Genomic DNA, 20,383 nt, shown 5'->3' with positions numbered 1-20,383 from the left:
TGTGGATTCTGCCTTTTTTTAGGGTAACAGTAGCCTTTTGTTCGCAAGGAAAGAGGTCCTGAAAAATACAACACATTCTCTACAAAATTGTTTTGTCAAAGTCCAGTACCCATTCATGTTAAAAAAAAAAACCTGCAGAAAATTGAAATAAATAGTCTTTGTCTCAATCTGATAAAAACCATCTATGACAAATCAACAACCAGCATCATACTAAATGGGCAAAAACTGAAAGCTTTCACTCTAAATTCAGGATCCAGGCAAGGATGTCCACTATCACCACTCCTATTCAATATAGTTCAGGAAACATTAGCAGAGCAATTAGACCAGAGAAAAATAAAAGGAATAAGGGTAGGAAAATAAGAAATTAAATTATTATTATTTGCATATGATATGATGTTCTACATAGAAGATTCCAAAAATTCCACCGAAAGACTTCTAGATGTAACAGTCAAATTCAGTAGCATAACTGGATACAAAGTCAACACTCAAAAACCAATAGCCTTCCTATACACAAATAACAGATAGGGGAACAACGTCTTTCACAATAGCATCCAAAAAAAAAACAAAAAGAAAGAAAGAAAAGAAATACCTAGGACTCAATCTAACAAACCGAAGAAAAATCTACATTGAAAACTATAGTACTTTGAAAAAAAGAGATCAAAGAGGATTTCAGAAGATGGAAAGATATCTCTTGGTTGTGGGTAGAAAAAAACCAATAAAGTGAAAATGACCATACTTTGAAAATTGCTACACAGATTTAATGCAATTCTAGTCAAAATTTCAACAGCATATCTCACAGAATTAGAGAAAACGATCCTAAAATTCATTTGGAATCAAAAGAAACCTAGGGTGGCAAAGGGAATTCTGGTAACAGAGGCAAGGCAGGAGACATCACAATCCTTGACTCGAAGTTGTACTACAAAGTTACTGTGATTAAAACAGCAATGGTACTGGGGAAAAAAGACCTGAGGATCAGTGGAACAGATTAGAAGATGCAGAAACAAATACAGACATTCTTAACCCCCTTGTCTTTGACAAAGCTGTCAAACACTTTCACTGAAAGATAGCCTCTTTAATAATGGTGCTAGAAAAATGACTTTCCACATGCCAAAGATCAAAACTAGACCCATATCTTTCACCATGCACTAAATTAGAATCAAAATGGATCAAAGATCTAAATAGTAAAACAGAAACATTAAATGTGCTGGAAGATGCAATAAGTAGAACTCTTGAAGGCACTGGTACAGGCAAAGACTTTATGAACAAAACCCAGACCAAAAGGGAATCAACAACTGGGATCTCATCTTATTAGAAAGCTTTTGCATTGCAAGAAAAACCACCAACAGAGTGAAGAGACAACCAACAGTATGGGAAAAAGTTGTTCCTCAGAAAACTAGAATATGTAAAGAATATATAAAGAACACAAGAAAATCAACCCCCCCCAATTTAAAAAGTCAAAATGGGCACCTGAAATGAATAGACACTTCTCAACGGAAGTAGATATGGCAAATAAATACATGAAAAAATATTCAACATCATTGGTCATTCAAGAAATACAATTAAAACAACACTGAGATTTCACCTCACCCTAGGAAGAATGGCTATTATCAAGAAATTAACTAAGGGGCTGGGGATTTAGCTCAGCAGCATAAGCACCTGCCTTGCAAGCATGTGGTTGTGAGTTCAATCCCTGGTACCGATTAAAAAAAAGAAGAAAGAAATTAACTGATAACAAATACCGGAAGGGCTGTGGGAAAAAAGAAACTCTTCTCCACTGTTGGTAGGAGTGTAGACTGGTGCAACCACTATGGAAATCAGTGTGGAGATTCCTCAAAAAACTAGGATTAGAGGTTCCATTCCACCCAGCTATTCCTCTTCTTGGTATCTTCCCAAGAGAATTAAAATCATATCACAGTGATATGTGTGCACTCATGTTTATAGCAGCACAGTTTGTAATAGCTAAATCTTGCAAACAGCCCAAATGCCCATCAACTGAGGAATGGATAAAGAAGATGTGGATACACACACACACACACAGTGGAATGCTACTCTTTCATAAAGAAGCATAAGCTTGAGACATTGCTAGCTAAATGGATGCACTCGCTATATTCTTAAGTAAAATCAGACAGACATGTAAATATGCATTATTTCTCTGGTGTGAGAAACTGAAAGTTAAATAAGGACCAAAATATATAATAGATTTTGTGACATAAGAAGAAAATATCAAAATGGGAAACAAACCTTTTGCAAATGGAGAGGAGTTGAAGGGAGGGTAGGGGAACGGAGAAAAAAAGATCAAGTGTGCCATGTACGGGTACAAATGCCCTATGATGAATGCGATCATTCTGTATACCTAAAATGTACCAGCAAGCAACTAATTTTTAAAAAGTTGCTTTGTCATTTTGTAAAAGCTCACATATCCTTTGTTTTTGTGTGGTCAGGTTTTCCTCATTACACCAAGCCTGAAGCCTGCATTCACAACTGACTTTCATTTTTGCTTCTCTCAGGCTTAGCCCGGTGCCCTTGAGGTTCTGGCTGATTCCAGCTGGCTTCCAGCTCCCTTATCTTGCTCTCTGAAACAACGTTTATGCACTACTTTACCTTACCTACTCCAGGCTCGGTGGGAGGAGGCTGACCGTGTGTGTGGCCGGTGGCAGAGGTGAAAATATAAAGGCAAACACACAGGTCAGGTGGCCACAGGGCACTGGGTGGCTCTTCAGCTGCCCGTCTCGCTCATCTTTAAGTAAAGTCACACTTAACCCATGCTCCCAGTTGGCTCTTCCCCTCTGCTGGCTCAGATCAGTAGCTGCCTACAAGATTTATCAAGACTGCACCCCCCTCGGCAAAATCAACTCAGGCCAGGCTTGCCTCTGATTCTGCTCAGTGTGCAGTTGGTTGAATGATATGGCTTGGTGGCACATACCTTGTAATCACAGGACTCTGGGAGGCTGAGACAGGAAGATGGAAAGACTGAAGTCAGCCTCGGAGACTTAGTGACTTAGTGATACTGTACCTCAAAAAACCAAAACATACATACATAGTTTTTTAAAACCACAGCATAATTTATAGAATATAACATATTAAATATAAAGACATTCTTCTATATGATCAACTAACAATACTGTCACTCATTTAACAAATAAACTCCAGATGTTAATTTTGGATGCAAAACATTCTCTGTTTCTTCATGTTGCTTCTTGTCAAAGGTCTGAGCACTTTAGCAGAGGAATAAGAAGTATAATTATCTTGGTAGTTGACTGAGCTAATTTCATATAAAATCTTAGCATTGGAAGGATTCAAAAGGATGTTTTAAAATCCATCCTCACATTAATTTTCTTCCTCTGCCCATGATTCTAAAAGTAAATTCCATTATTACAAATCTGACTTCCATTCTCATAATTTTCTTTTTTTCCCTCCTGCTATACCTACATTTTTCCTAAAAATACAGGAAAATTAGAACAAAATTGCTCAGTTACCCAGAGGATCCAGTGACTATTAAGTTGTTAAAAACTCTCTGTTCTGTTTCCATTCTGTAATTATTTAAAATTAAGCCTCTCTTAGCCACCTTGCTGATAAGTTAATTATTAAAAAAAGCAACATCAATTTGGGGTTTGGGGAACTGACTACAAACAACATCATCACAGAGAATTAGACCAGGGGATGGCAAGTGGAGTTTAAAACAGGGATGGGTATTTAAATGGGCTCCCGCCAAAAATGGGGGAGGAGGAACTGGGTGACTGAGAACATAAGGTTTGTTGTTCCCAGCGCTAAAGCAGCTCAGGTCTTTAGAACTCGAGCTTTGTAATGAGGCGGATTTCAGTGCCATCCGATTCATCCTCTTCACTGGTATGTGGCCTTGACTATTTCCCTGAGAGCAAAACCCTCAGGTTGTTCTGGAATGTAGCTGAGATGTTGGCACAGTGCTTTGTCCGCTACCTGGCACGCCATAGAGCTCAGGAGACGCAAAGGAGCTCACCTGTTCCATCCTCGGTGCAGACACGAGGGCCACTCCCTGCAGTGTCAGGAGAAGTGGCTACCGAATTCTGATCTCTCGAAGGAGACTTTCCAATTACTTCGGGAAGCATGAAAATGCACCACCAGTGCCTTCCCGAAGGAGAAGAGCAAGACTTCAAGCCAGTGCGCTGCGTTTCCATCAAAGACTTCATACCCTTCACCCCTCTGTTGCTCCTCACCGCTGTCCCGTCTGCTCTTCCTGTCATCACTGTGGTTGGTGCAGAAGCTGACGGGTGCCTCGCTGAGCACCCCACTGCCATCTCCCCGGAGATCCCTGCACCCGCATCGCAGCCCTCTCAGAGCCACCTGTCTCCTCGCTCACCCCCAGCCCCACCAAGGCCGAGACACGGCCTTATGTGACGGAGCTGAAGTATCTCCGCAAGCCTCACCTGCTTCCAGCAAGGAGAAGTTGGCAGGATTCTCCCAGCGGCTGTTTCACTACCAGAACAATTGTGCACTCCTCCAGTTACGTGTTTTCATAAATGCAAGACGCCGTCCGTCCTGGTGGTTTTAAGAAATGATCTCTGGGGATTAGCGATGTTGGATGTGTGTATAAAATAAGAAAAATTTTGACTAAAAATGGGAAGCTTTTTTCTGTTTTGTGAGTGATGTTTCTCATCACATAGTCCTGTGTTCCTATTGCAGGATACACTTCCCTGAGTTTTGTGTTGTTTTTTCTAAGCTGATTTCTTTGCTTTCCTTTGATCCCCACTCACTCTGCCATACATTTACGACTTGACCAAATTTGGCCATGGAGCTAAAATCAGTAAAAGAGAAAATTTTTTTCCCTTCCTGCCTCCTTCCTTTCTCCTCCTTTCTGCCTTCTTCCTTCCTTGAATGTCTCCATTTTCCTCTTCTTTCTGTCCTTCCTGTCTCCTCCTCTCACTCCCTCTCTTTCTTCCTTCATCTTTTCCATAGCACCAAGGATTGAACCCAAAGTCGTGTGCTTGCGAAGCAGGAGAAAGTTTTAAAATAAAAGCACAGGGCCTGGGTGTAACTCAGTGGTAGTTCACTTGCCCAACTTGGGAGGGGGCCCTGAGGTCAATCCCGCATAGAAACAAAAGTGAAGCATCTCAACTAAAAAAGCTCACTATAAAAGGAAAGCGAAGGGTGAGAACAAAGGAGAACAGAATGCGCCTGATTCTCCAGGGCTCTGATCAGCGGGTGCTTGGGGTGAGGCACTTGGTCCAGGTTTGGGGTTCGGCAGGGAAAGGCTGAGGCCTGCCACTGGGAAGGATCCAAAGGTCACTTGCGGTTGAAAGTTGGCTTTGGGGCACCAGCTTCTTTAGCTTGGAAGTTTTCTTGCCAAAGTAACTTGGTAGTTTTGTAAACCCTCAAATTGCTGAAGTGTTGGGAGGAGTGAAAAACAGCAAAGAAGAAAGGAAAGGGTGTTTAATTAATTTAATTTTCTGGTTGGTTCAGCTATCATCTGATGGCTGGGCATGGAACACAGCTGGGTGAGGCAGAGATAAAACAGGAAATGCACCATGGATTTTGCATCTGTTCTTCTCCATTTCTCCTTTTTACCTTTTCTTCACGAGGATTTTCAAAGTACTGCAGTCTTTTTTTGTTGTTGTTTTTTAACAAGCACAGAAAAGCTAAGCCGATGTAATCTTCCCTTCACATGTCTCTAGAGCCGGTAGGGTGCCTGGCATAAGTAGGTACTCAGTAAGTCTCACTTATCTGAATCGTGTGAGGTAGGGGGTATGAGAAATCAAATAGAAATTGTATTTATCCTAAGACGTATTTAATTTGTGTAGTTGACAAAGCCCATTTTCTGGGCGGCAGATCTATTTTTTAGTGAACTCTTGGTGAAAAACAGTGACTCCTGGAATCTTGTCTTAATATTGCAAGTCCCTCCAGCATCCGCGAAGTAGGGAGTTCTGTCTGCTGCCTCCTCCTAATGCGTGGACCTTCTGCGTGGCTTCTGCAGTGAGTGAGCCTCTCATGGAGCCCACGTCAGCGAGCAGTCTCAGGCCTGTGTATCCATCTGTGGCACATGCTGGGCAGACTGAGGGCTTGGCTCTGGGCTGCACCTGAGTCTGTAAAACTTAAACAGTCAGCCACAGCAGCCTCCTAACCTGCCGCAGAAATTGTCCCAGACCCAGATTCTCTCCATCGACATGGATTCTTTACATCTGGACCATCCTTTATCGGCAGCAGCTTCCCATGTGGCCTGAAACCCCATTACTCCCCACTTCCTGTGGCCTGGCTGACTCTGAAAGAGCCAGTGGGAGCTGGCAGCCCTGCACAGAGGTCCGTGGGGCTGTGACAGAGGAGGTGGCTGAGCAGAGCCAGAGACAGGACTGGGGCAGATTCTAGAGGAAGCAAGCTCAGGGCCAAAGAAGGACCCACATGAGAAATCTCTTCTGCCACCCCAAAAGGTCCTAGAAAGGGGTTGCCTCTCTTCCTGTGATTCCTGAGGGGACAGCTTAGTCCATTGTCGGTGTCACTCCCGGCCGGCAGGAAGGACACACAACAAAGTCTGGCAGTGGACAACCTTTTCTTTTATTTTCCTTCTCCGTACAGCCTGCCCCGGGAATCCTCCCGGCCGAAGCCTCTGTTGGTCCACTCCCCGCGGCTCCTTGCGTGCTTCTCCCTACAGTCTGTCCCGAAGCCTCTACCGGTCCGCTCTCCGCGGCTCCTTGCGTGCTTCTCCCTACAGTCTGTCCCGAAGCCTCTACCGGTCCGCTCTCCGCGGCTTCTTGCGTGCTTCTTCTGCTTCTTCTTTTCGTGGCGGGAGAGGCACTCACTTTTATAGGGTTACAGTGGCCAATCAGTTCAAAGCGCGCGATGCGGGCTGATTGGCTAACATCAGTTGTTGCTAGGCAGACTATCTTACAGCGCGGGTTGTGAAGCAGGAGATCTTACAGGGCGGGTTGTTTACCAAGCAGGAAGCAGGAGATCTTACAGGGCGGGTTGTTTACCAAGCAGGAAGCAGGAGATCTTACAGGGCGGGTTGTTTACCAAGCAGGAAGCAGGAGATCTTACAGGGCGGGTTGTTTACCAAGCAGGAAGCAGGAGATCTTACAGGGCGGGTTGTTTACCAAGCAGGAAATAAGAGGGGTAATCTAGCTCAGGCTTTGCTCTTTCCTACAGGCCTCACGTCCGCCAAGTAAGGCGACCGGGCTCGGCCGCGGCTCCCAACAGTCCATGCTAATGACCTCAGCACTCCCAGCAGCATGAGGCAGAGCCATGTGCAGACAGAGGCCTGGAGGGCCACTCTCGGACCACTCTGGTCAATGATGGACACAGGAGCTGAGTCTCGCCAGTTTCCTGGCATGGACTGCAGTAGTGAGTGTTAGAAGGAGCTGCGAAGTTGCCTGCCTCGTAAGGCAGCTTGGCCGGCCTTGCTGCCCGTGGGCAGCCTACGGGGGGGCTGTTCTGCCAGCTGCAGCCACCTGAAGGATGGGTGTCAGCAGGGAATTCAGCTGCCCACTGTGTCCCCAAGGCAGGATCACAGACCCAGCTTGGCATCCAAACCCGGCTTGGCCAGCTTCTGAGGGTTCCCATACACTTCTAAAAGCCATGCTTCATTTTGCAAATTGCCAGTGGAGCTCTCTGGTGCCCCATGGGCCTCAGAGCTGATCCTCTGAGGGGCTCACAGCTCACACTTTGGTGCAGACAGATGTGGATTCAGATTCTGGATCTGCCACTTACGTAATCTCAAACCTGTTATTTAATCTCTTGAGAGCTCAGCTTTACTTTTGGGGTGAGGGTTACTGTTACTTTTTGGTTATTTATTTATTTATTATGTTGTTGGGAATTAAACCTGGGGCTTCGCACATGCAAGGAAAGCCCTCTACCTTGAGCTACTTCCTCTCCCCGAACTCAGTTTTGAATCTGTAAAATGGGGATAACAAAGACTCTTTTACAGTGTTACTACAGGGATTGGATGGTTGCAATGTATAAAGCAAATTTCTAGTACTGTGCAGAGTTTGGCACACAGTAGCTGCTGGATGAATGGAAATGTGACCTGATGCTTTAGAGCCCGCTTGGTGTTGGGTGCTGACCAAGATTCTTGAAAATGTTTTCTGAGCTAATGTGGTACTCAGAATTACCTTGAGTTAGATTTCTTTTCTAGGTTTCTATAGCAAAATAATTCAAACTCATTGTTAAAGCTTCAAGTGCAGGGGAATTTTTTTTTTTTTTTTTGAGACAGGTTCTCGCTATGCAGTTCAGGCTGGCCTTAAGCTCACTCACTGTAGCCCAGGCTAGTCTCAATTTGCAAGGATCCTTCTGTCTCAGCCTCCCAAGTGCTAGGATTACAGGAGAACATCACCAGGCCTGGCTAATTTTTTTTCTTAAAACAATTCACAAAACTGTTCTCTCTGGAGTCTCTTGCTTATGTTGACTTTTCCCAAGTAAATTTTCAGGATGCTATCTAGAATCTATATGGCTAGTAGAATAGAGATCCTGTACAGAGGGCTGAGAGAGTGATGCTTTGTCAGATGTCTTCAGCTCTCAGTGGCTCTGCATGATCCCTTCATATACATGTCTGTGTTCATATCTTTCCTATCTCTTGCTGTTATTTCATTCTGCTAAGAAATAGTAAATTCTGCCAAGCTTGGTTCCATTGGGGCCAAACAGGGACTCTTCATCCAAACACAGGGCCACTCTGGTCTTCTCAGACACAGGCCGGTCCCTATCCACCCCAACCCCATGTCACTCAGGTATTTTGGGGGGAGTCTTTATAATTATTTGAGCAGCTTTACAGATATGATGTGCAAAATCATATCAACCGTTATTACCCCATCACGGTAACTACAGAGTCCTTCCAGACACCAGGAATATCTAAAGTATTGCTAAGGGGCTCATGATAGCTCACACCTCGAAGATTAGCATTCAGGAGGCAGAGGCAGGGGAATCACTGAGCTCAAGGCCAACGGGCTACAAAGTGAATTCAAAGCCAGCCTGAACTACATAGTGAAACCCTGTTTAAAAAAAATAAATAAAATAAAATATCACTGCTTCAGTGCAATCTCTGAGTTTTGGATTGGAGAAAACAAAGTCACTGTAAAGAGACCACTAACCAATGTGTCTTCTGGAAGAACAGCTCAAAGATAGAGAAGAGCGCATTTGACAGACTGGTTAGTCACGTATTAAGGGATTTCTCATAGCAGACAGGAAGCACGCAGGTAGAGAATGTGCTCAGCAAAAGTATCTTCCATGCAGCAGAGAAGTACAATTTTAAAATTTTACAAGTGTACGTTTGTAGTACCTAATGTACTTGTACAAAACATTCTTTATCCCCCTTTCCTCCTCTCCCATCTCTTGGTTCCCTTCCCCCTTTGCAAAAGATCTGTCTCCCCATTTCTTGCTATCATCTTTTATTTTTCTCTTCAGTTTATTTTCACTTTGAGTTTCTCATGGGAGAGAAACAAGATGATATGTCAGATTGTGTCTGATTTATTTCACTCAACATTATGGTCTCAAGGTGCATTCATTTTCCTGACTCAGGTTTATCCTTCTTTATGGCAGAGGAGTTGGGCACTGTGTATAAGTACTACATTCTCTTCATCCATTTATCTGTTGGTGGATATATAGGCTGCTTCCAAGATTTAGCTATCATGAATCATAACGCTATAAACATGGATATACATGGGTCACTGTGGCATGGTGTCTTTAGCTCTTCAGGAAAGAGGCCTAGAAGGGGAATAGCTAGATCACATGGAATTTCTAGTATTTTGAGGAATCTCCATTGTGGTTGTACAAGTCTGCATTCCCACCCACAAAGCAGAAGGGTTCCTTTTCCCGCAGCAGCCTCACCACCATCACTTGTTATTACTTGATTTCTTGGGATGGTCATGCTTTCTCAGGTGAAGTAAAAGACAGAAGTAAAACTGTCTAGAGATTCAACACTTAAAGAATGATATGTTTGAAGAACACAAAATTGAACCCATTTTTTTCTCCTCAGCTAATAAAGAGAAGAAAATTGGGAGGCAGACTGGGATCAAAGGTGGAATCTTGAAGGAGAGATTGGATTGGTACGGGGTATTTCATGGAGCCCATAGCGCTGGTTAGCAGAGATAAGAACACAGAAGGCCTTGTGCCTAGATACAGGGCCAAGGCAGTCTACGGAGTTTCAAAAATCAGTCAAAAAGGAAAAAAGTCATTTCTACCATTAAAAATGCAAATCCTCATAAGTCTACTCCCTGTACTTCCTAGTCTAGATATATGGTGTGTGCATGTGCAAGCTGTTACACAAATTGTTATTCAAGTCTAAACACATGTTGCGAGTGAACTAGCAAATTTACTGAGCATTTCATCTTGAAATTTTCATTGACCCGCCAAGCACTCTGACGTTAAATGCCATGAAACAGATTGCTGACCACGTCCTTCTGAGTTCTGTCTCTCAGAATGAGAGAAGAATTTTCCTAAGGGCATGAGACATTTGATACCTGTCACTTAACAGATCAAACGCCATCCTCTAAGCACAGAATTTCAGAGCTAGGAGTAACTGTAGGCATCATCTGGTCTATTGCTACATAGCTACATCTCGCTGACACTTTTGCTGACCTAAGAGATACAAACACATTTTTAGTCTTACAGACTTCTTTACACCTACTATCCCTTTGGGTTTATCACTTCTACTATCATTTGTATTTTAAGTGGATCAGCCTAGAGCCTTGTAACTCAACAACTTACTCTTTCTGGGCATGGAAAATAAAACCCCAGCATCCTGAGAAACTGAGGGAGGAGGAAAGCTGGTTTAAGGCCAGTCTGGACAACTTAGCAAGACCCTCTCATCTCAGAACTGAAAATGAAAAGCTGAGATTGTAGGTGGTCGTGAGGGCTCCAGGTCCAGCCCCAGTGCAGGAAGGCGGTGAGGGCTGGAGACTCAGCTCAGTGATTTAACACCTCCCAAAACCCTGGCTTAACCCCCTAACAAAGCAAAGAGAAAAAGCAGAAAAATCAAAACCTCCAATTCTGTTCAAGATGGAGTGAGAGAGATCGGATTTTCTTTCCTTTATGAAACAATCAATTGATAAATAAACAGAAAATAAGATAGTTTATAACTGTTTTCAAGACACTGAGCATCAAGCAGTCAAGGGACCCTTGAGAGCAAAAACACAGGTGTGGGGTGATCCTGTGACCTCTCAGGTGGCCACCTAGAGGCTCAGAGCCAGAGAGGGAAAAAAGCTGGGAGGCTGGTGCACCACAGGTGGAGGAGGTGGCCTGAGGGTCCCAGGTGCTGAGGTACTGCATGGTTTGCAGAACAAGAGGACCAGAGATAATCAGCACTGAGAGCTCTGGAGGTACCCTGAGTCTCCTCTGGGATAGCAGGGTCCTAATCAGTGCATGCACAGGTGAAAATCACGGGAGGCCAGGAATAGAACCACCTGAAACCACCTACAGTGACTCAGCCCTTGACCAGGCCAGCTGGGAATGTACCTGTGTCTCCCGAGAGACTCCCTGGAAATCTCCTCATTCCCAAGGCACTGGGCAGGGTACTCAGAAGAGTCCTTCCACAACTGCAGGGAAGAAGTGACCTTAAGCCCTTCCATGGTTCCGCCTAACAAATCTTACAGGAAGGTCTAAAACTATTTCCTAGGAGCTACATTCCAAAACAAAGCTCAACGATGTCATCAAGTGGGGTGGCGCACTGAGGAGGCTGAGTCAGGAGGACTGCTGCAAGTTCAAGCCCAGCCTGGGCTGCATACTGAGTTCAAGGCCAGCCTGGAACACTGAGATCCTGTCTCAAAACATAAAATAAAATGATCATGTACTTACTTTCTAATGGCCTTCCCTATTTTATATGAGATCCCAGGCTGGTCTCAAACTTGCAGTGATCTTCCTGCCTCAGCCTCCTGAGTACTGGCAGATCTGGGCTTTAAAACCCCTCTACGTTGAAGACCCAAACGTTTAGTCTTGTTGCCAGACTCCCTTACAAATACGGTTGTGTCTGTGTCAGTTGTGTGACACATGGCCTTTGTATTTTGGGATTACTCCCCTTATGTATTCTCACATTTCAAACTCATCTGTCCTGATTTTCCCCAGTTCGACGCCGACCGAAATGAGGATGAGGTGTTCTACGACATCAGCCTGGCCGTTGACAGCAAGTTATTTCCAAACAAAGAGGCCGCAGTGGGTAAGTCACCGCATCCCATGGGCGACAGTGCACTGTGACCACCAGCCACACATCTTGGGCTGTAATTAACAGCGGAAGCCCAGCAGGCTGCTGGGAGGTTCATGGTGGCCCTGGCCTTACAGCCAGTTCTTGCAGGCTTAAAAACAAAGGCACAAAACACAATGCAGAAAGAGGGTGCTACATCTTTCTTGTCGTTTCCTTGTTTGAAGGGTTCCTCCTGTCCTTGCCAACCTAAGTTATCAGATTGCTACAACACAGTGTCAGGGAGGGACCATGGTAAGATAATAGAAAAAAGAAAAAGGAAAAACCCTAACCTAACCGTGCTGTGGGCGATGATTAGAAGTCACGATTCCAGCCAGGGGGGGTGGCCCGGGGCTGTTACCATGGGTGCCAGGATCCCCAGATGGCTTCCGGGTTCCTGTTCATAACCAAGGACTGGACGTGGTACACAAGGTTAAGGAGACAGCAGCTGAGTTTAATGGGAGCGAAACACACATTTTGTTATAAGGATGCAGAAACAGGTCTGTCAGACCCATGTTTATTCTTTAAAATATTTCTATTGATGAACTGTCAATTTTCTTTCAAATTACCCAAAAATCATGTTATTTTTTAAAATTTTATATTAAAAAGGGTAAAATTAAACAGATTGTATGAAAACAATGTAAGAGACACAGATTTCAAAGCACAACAACTGGAGATCTTCACTGTCTATCATACTGTCTCTTGTTTTCTTCCAAATAGTTGTCCATATCTTCACATACAATGAATTCATACAAAACCAAATAGTATTAAGCTGATCAGAACAGGATGATGAAGACATTTTAAGCCTTTAAAACCAGACAATAGGGAAGTCAACAATGGCCATAATGTCTCTCGTTCTCTTCAAAATAGCTGTCCATACCTTCATGTATGTTGAAATTAAACAAAACTAAACAGATTAAAATCGCCGTGAACAAAGAATAATAGTATTGCTGGATTTCACATCATGATGCTACAGAATCAACACTGGGTACCTTAGTGTCTCTTTTTCTTCAAAGTAGCTGTTCATTTCATCGTGCATTATATAACCAATTTTCATAAACTGTTTAGAAGTTCTACGCATGCATGAGTCTCAAATGTATACCTGTTATTTCTGTAGTAGAGAGAAAAACAAACCAAGACAAAACAAAACAAATTCCTAGAAAAACGTGAAATGAAAAAGACATATAAACAACAATAGCAAAGAGCCCAGAACACTGACACTATAGGTCTTCAAAACAAGGTGGTATGAACGTAACTAGGGTTGTTATTTTATATAATGATCCTTAAGAGTTCCTCATATCACTAGACAATAACATGCACAATTTGAACTGTTAATTTTAATTTTATGAGTTTTATTCTATTATACAATCCACACTTAAGAAAAAATACCACAAAAACAAAGCATTGGATTTTTAACACTGTTTATTTTTTTTAAAGCATCAAACTTTTCAGCATTGATTGTTTTTTGGTGCAAAAAGTCTAAAAAAAAGAATAACACCAATGAATTGTTATATGAACTACAATGAAAATTCCAATAGCACTTTACAAAAACAAATAATCTTTATTTCCATGATCACACCTAAGGCCTATGCACGCACAACAGCCTCAGGCATCACTCTGACAGCACGGGTGCTGCTTTCCTGACCTTTTTGTAGGACATATTTGACATCTCAGGGGTCTGCTGTTTTAGCAAGAGGCTCTTATTGTATTATTCAGTGTGTAGTTAACAGGACCATAAAGTATCAGTAAAATAAAGTACGAAATTCTTAAAGGGATCGTGTATTTAGGATAGAGATCAACATTTTCACATCAGCTCTGTACTTGCTTGCAAAATTTAAAAGATAACATCAGAAATAAATTCCCATATGAACTTCAACAAAAATAGAAATGGAACCCTACCACAAAAATAAGCCTTGCTTCAGCTGTCACACCCAAGGCAGTCTGCACACATGACAACTGCATGTTCCATACACAAGTATTGCTCACATGGATAGCACATATGTTTTGTTTTCCTGTACTTTCTCGTAGGGCTCAGTTGCCATCTTTTCTGTTTCCCTGTTGTCACAGCAGGTCTTTGTGATGCTGTGCCTGCCTGCTCACCTGTCAGCTCTCCAGTGTGCTCCAGCTTTGTGTGTGTGTGTAGTTCCCTGGGCAGAAACATTTTGTTTTTTCTCTACTATAAATGATCTCTTATGAGCTCCAGACCCAGTCCTCTAGAAAATTTCTCTGTGATATTTTGCACTTGTTATTTTCTTTGTAAACGGTCAAACTATTTATGCCACACCTGTTTAGAATCAGGTAAAACACAACCATTGGCCAGTGCTTTGTGTTTCAAGTGACATGATAAGTCCATCAACATCATCTACTCCACCTTTGCTTTCGTTGTAGAAAGTTTCAGTCTCAGGCTTCTGTTTGGTTGAGGTTTCCCCAGCAGTATTTCCTTAATGGGTGAAATGTTGATATCAGCAGTACCAATTACTTTTTGTTGTCATATACAAGGCCAATGTTATATCTTTCTGAAATCAAAGATTGTACTATAAATTCTCTGTTTTAAAACTGTAACATTTCATTTGGAGTTTCTGCTTTGTTTTTACATGTAGTTCCTTTGCTGGTTAAATCATGCTCTCTTACATCAGTTGGAGTATGTTATCAATTGGAAGCTGGTAAAACAATCATCAAATATCACATTCTGATTAGTTTAGGAGATAGGAGAAACAAATCTGTTCACATCATTTGGTTTATTACTACACAAATAAGGACCAATGACTGAGTTCCAGGATAAATGTGTGAATTAAAACCATGGTATGTCTTTGCATTACAAAGGCATAAACTTCTGTGCCATATTTTGACCCATTATTTTTCAGTAAGTCCCTTCCCTTCCTGTGATCACCATGAGAAGTCCCTGCTAAGTACAGCAATCCTATGAATGCTTTCAGTTCAGCTAGTGAGGTGTCATAGTAAATACGTTTTTTAATATGGCCCTTGGTGCATATAGAATGTTTTACTTGTATTTCAGCCTTTGTGTATTTCACAGCATCTTGTGGCATTTCATCTGTTATGATTTCCAGCACTGAATTCTGGTACTGGCATTCTGTCCAATACCTTTCACCCCTGCCAAGACCTTCACTGTATTATTTCCAGATCAAGTTCTGTCATTAGATAATTCCATTTGGTGATGTGGCCATTTTGTAACATTTCTACTAGTCAGATATGTGCTCACATTGCTATTTTCTTCATCACCTGAATGCAGGAGGTCTGCATTCCCTGTATCTCTATCAGTTGATTCTTGCTCCATTTCACTGCTGCAGGAACTTTGGCTCCCATGACCAGTGTCAGAGCGATCATCATCATCATCATCATCATCATCATCATCATCATTATCCACACCCACCACTCTTCTGTTGTGAAAGTGTGTATTTTACCATAATAGATCACCTTCACATCCATGCATGAGTCATCTGATGACTCACTTTTGACTTCCTACAAAACTTGTAAGTCTGCTTTTTCATGTGCCATTGTACTGAATTAGACTACTTTTACCAGAAAAATCAAAGAAAACTTTTTTTTTAACAAATCTTTGATTTGTTGTGGGTCTGTTGGACCCTCCATGATGCTCAGGTAAACATACACAAAACTAGTTAGATAGAGCATAATGTGAGTAAAAATTCCATTTTGCCACTTTAGCACATGTGCACATACCTTACCATTCATCATACCAAGTGGGTAAACACAGATTGCTTCCTGTGTCCCTCAGGGAAATGTTGTAAGATGTACAGCCAGCTACTATTACACTGAAGGACAAATATACAGTAGAAAAGTAAGGAAAACGGATGGGTCTGATGGACCCAGTATTATGCTCCTATGAAGTTTAAAAGGCAAATGTACACTCAGAGTGAGCAGGCTCATGCTAGTAGAAAGGAAATAAATAGCCCAAGTGCGGAAATATTTGAAGTGTTGTGCTGAGCCTAGGGCACCTCCCATTGGGTCTTTCAGAGCATGATTGACAGCGTGGTTGACAGGATGCTGAGTCATGCCAGCTGTGTCTACTGCTGGCACAACTCACTCTGTTACAATGGACGGATGAGATGCAATCCATGTGCATGAGCCCTCAATGAGCTCCAAATGAACAGCTCATTTGGGTGAAGAGCCATAAGTTATGCCGTGGAATTTTGGATTTTCCAGGGCTCTTTGTTATTCTTACCTCTGCCTTCCAGGAAGTAGGCCTTAGAACAAAGGTGGGGGCGGGCCTGGCCCATGTTCAAATGAGTGGAAGGGATCAGTCCCTTGGCTGTATTATCTATATTAGTTCTATGGTCCTCACACTCGGAGATGCTGAGGCAGGAGGATGGCAACTTGGAGCCCAAGAGGGTGACTTAGTGATTTAGTGAGACTGTATCAGTCACTTTCTGACTGCTGAGATTCAGTGCCTGACACCCACGATTTAAAGCAGGGGACCTTTGTTTTGACTCATTCCGAGGCTTCGGTTTGTGGTTGGCTGACTCATACAGACATAGCAGAGCCAAGGACAAAGAGAAGGAAGTCTGCACTTCCTGCAGCAGCCAGGACACACAGAGAGAAGGGAGGAGCAGGGGCAAGAAGTCACCTTAGGGGTCACCTCTCTAGTGAGTGACCCACCCAGCACCTCCTAACAGCACACTCCGCTGGGAGCCCCTGCCTTGGGTGGGTCCCAGCGGAGGATACATCCCCACCAACTGTCACCCTCTAAACACAGGAGACTTGGGGGACATTTATGGTCTATATCTAAACCATAACAGATACCCTGTCTCAAAATAAAAAAATTAAAAATGGCTGGGCGTGTAACTCAGTGAGAAAGCCCTGTATTTGCTCCCCTGTGCCACAAAATAATTAACTAAAAATGAAAGAAAAAGTTACAGTTCTTCCAGGATGCACTCACTGGGCCATTCGTGGAGGTTTCTGCTGTGCTGCCTGGAGAAAGCACTTCTTCCTGGGAAAGCCACTGCCACCCCACCTCCCTCTGGCTCTCTCCTCCCTCTCTCAGATTCTGACCCCACTCAGCAGCCCATGTGATTGAGGCCTCAGCTCTGTGAGGGTGGCTCTCTCTTTTTTTTTTTTTTTTTTTCCTTACATTGCAGTCCAGAACTCTTGGTTTTCACTTTTGTAGGGAGGAGAGTGTTTTTTTCTTTTGGATTTTGAGAAACTTTTTGAGACTGCATCTTGCTGTGTAGTTTAGGCTGGTCCTGAACTCACTATGTAACTCAGGCTGGACTTCAACTCAAAGCAATCCTCTTGCCTCAGCCTCCTGAGTACTGGGATCACAGGCATGTGCCACCACACCCAGGTGGGTTTCACTTTTGGAAGCCATGGTTCAGATAAAAGGTGAGGACTGAAAGATTATTTTAAAAATAAAGGTTTTATGCTGCATGTGCTGTATTCAAATACAGAGGACACAGCTTGTCTGTGAGCGCCCGAGAGTATAAACTGGCTCCTCTGTGGACCAGCCCCTTCCCCAAGAGGGAGGGTGTGTGCCTCTGTGAGTGTGGGTAACCTTGGGGCTCCCCGCCTGCAGCCAGCTCATCTGGAGCCACTTACCCCTCTTTGCTTAAACTGGGGGCCCTGACTTCCCCCAGTTGTGCAGCCTTGGCCTTTCTCTTACACAGAGGCCCAAGTGTCTGGATCTTCAGCCAGTTTGGCGGCACTGATGCAGTGTGGTCCCTCACACTCCTCAGGTGTTGGCTCAGCTTTGACCTTCATCTGAGTTATGGCATTAACGGTTTAAATGTTTAACATTTTAAACTACTATTTGAAGCCACCTAAGGAAGCTTCTTGGGATGCAGAATTTTAAGAAGGGCAAGGGCATCCTTCTAGGCAGAGGTGCAGAGCACAGATAGCTGATGCAAACTGGCCTGCCTGTTCCCCAGTGATATTTACCAAAGGTCAGCCTGCTTCCAGAAAGGCGGAATTGAGAACCAGGGGGATCTTGTAAACAGGACCACTCCTGTGAAGCACGCTATGCTCCTGTGCTTTTTCAAGTGAATATTTGATTCAGAATATGGGTACCTTAAAGGTAACAAATACCTGCTAGATAGTCTCTGTTGGCTTCTACAGCTGATCGGGCTTTACACACACCCTACTCTGGGGCACACAAGCAGGGACATTTCTGCAAGGTAGCTTTACCTGGTGAATGTTTAAAGTTTTAAAAATCATTACAGCAAAAGACACCTTGCCACTAATCCTTGCATACTCCATCTTTCTGGCCACTTTTGGAGGTTCTCGAATGAGTGTCTTTATGAGGGGTGATTAAGATACTTACAGATATATAGATATCTATTTCTATATCTATAAGACAGGCTCATAAGATGTGACAGTGTGTCCTCAGCCGCCTCTTTACCAGATCTAGCGCTGTGCGACTTCTGCCTCTTTCCCAAAGTCACAGTGACCACGAAAGGCAAACTTTCTGATTGATTCGGGACTTCGAGCCAGCCTCAACAGTACAATTAAAAACACTAATGAAAGGAGACTTCCAGACCTGCTTCAGAAAGTGGCCAGAGCAGTGGGACAAGTGTGGTGGAGCAAGGAGAACACTGAGGGGGATCCACAGCGCCGTGTCTTTACCCATGGTAATTATTTATATGGGAGTGCACCATATTTTTGGGTCACACTCACAGAGGGCGGTAGCTCACCAATGAACAGGTCCTGCCTGTGGCCTCTGCGCCTGAGTCGCCTGCCTCTAGTTTTTGTCTCTCGTCTCTTCCGTCCCCTCCAAACTCAGCTGGATGTCAGCTGCCTGCAGCTCTCCTGTCACCTCCTTGTACATGGCCTTTGATTCTCTTTCTCTGGATTGACCCTTCTCCACAGAGCAGGCAGAACTACCCACCGCCCGACTTCCCTCAGGGAGGCCCTGGGGAGCCGCCCTCCTTAGAGGCTTTGTCACCCTTGCTCTGTCCTCTCCTGCAGATCAGGGACCCTACCACAGGCCTTCGCACCTGCTCTTCCAGGCACGCAGAAGGCCCATCCCCTTCTGTTCCTTCCCGCCCTCCCCATGCTGCAGCCTCATCCTTCTGTGGCCTCAGGATGGAGGCGAACAGCTCACCACCATCCTAGCCTAGAGAGGCCCTTGCACCATGGCACCATGGCACCCTGTGTTTCTCCTTCTGGGAATCCAGTGTTTACCACAGTCATGACTCCACAGTCAGCCATGGAAGGATTGTTAAATATCTCTTTCACTCGTGAAGCCTGAGACTCCATGCGAATGGATGGAGTGAGTGAGTGTGTGTGTATGTGCATGTGTGTGTGTCTGTGTGTCTGTGTGTCTGTGTGTCTGTGTGTGTGGCGATGCCCAGTGAGACCCTCACAGGAGGCAGTTCAAGGGCTTCTCCCTGAAGCCTTGCTGGTTCTTCCAGCAGCATCGTTTGCCGGGCAGGGTGGCAGCGCCCACCCCCCAGGACTGTTGGAAGAGTGATCAGCCGCCATGTGTAAAGTGCGACTGTCGTGTTGGAGAGGCCGTGTGTGAGTTGCCATCTTTGCTGAGGACTTGAAGGTAATGGGGAGCAGACCCATCTTATGTAATCTCCCTCCATGACTCAGATTTGCTTTTGCTGCCTTCCCCAACCCCTGTCCTGGAATAACTAAAAAATCCCCTTCCCTGTCTCATGCAGGTAGGGCCCCAGGAGCTCATCTGAATACCCAAAAGACTGTGGGGAGGTTCTCCCCAGTAAACCCAGAGCTCTTTCTCAGAGGGAGCTTGACATAAGCTGTTATCAGCACTCTCTGTGGTTGGTGGGATCGGAGTGGCATCCTCAGTGCTGAAAGCGGATCAGAACTTAGGGATGGAGGCACTTGGTGTTCGCAGGGTGAATGACTGGGCTGGGGTATCAGTGTCCTTTCATTCATCTTCAGTCAGTGGGCAGGAGAACCTCATCAAAGGTGTGTTTCTGATTCAAAGGTGAAACACAGCCCTCTCTTTACAGGCCAGCTTGCAGTTTGATGTGTGTGAGTTCGATTCCCAGGGCGCAGGTGTGTGTGTATGCGCGCACACACACACACACACACACACACACACACGACAAAAGTAAAGGAAAAGGAAAACAAAACTTCCCTAACACTTTCTCCCATTACAGAAGGCAATTTCTGGGAATCGAACTCAACCTCACACTTGCCAGGCAGGTGCTTGCCGCTGAGCTATATCCCCAGCCCCTACCCTTCACTTTTGAAGAAGCCTTCTGTTCATAGTGTCCTTTTTTGTGAAAGTAAGAAAGAAGAGGATCTCCCTGGAAC

General features: G+C 44.2%; 1 protein-coding gene across 1 annotated transcript in view; it reads left to right on the top strand.

The window, feature by feature from the left end:
• Positions 1-20,383, top strand: part of Ak5 (adenylate kinase 5) — a 199,488-nt gene that overhangs the window by 111,247 nt on the left and 67,858 nt on the right. The window contains exon 7 of the mRNA XM_063258062.1: positions 12,016-12,106. Coding sequence (XP_063114132.1) covers positions 12,016-12,106 — 91 coding nt within the window. The remainder of the gene's footprint in view (positions 1-12,015; positions 12,107-20,383) is intronic.

Source organism: Cavia porcellus, unplaced genomic scaffold (genome assembly GCF_034190915.1).
Source record: "Cavia porcellus strain 051 isolate PalLab524CR breed Dunkin Hartley unplaced genomic scaffold, mCavPor4.1 scaffold_1, whole genome shotgun sequence".
NCBI lineage: Eukaryota > Metazoa > Chordata > Mammalia > Rodentia > Caviidae > Cavia > Cavia porcellus.
Note: the sequence above shows the minus strand (reverse complement) of the source record. Positions and strands in the feature narration are given on the sequence as shown.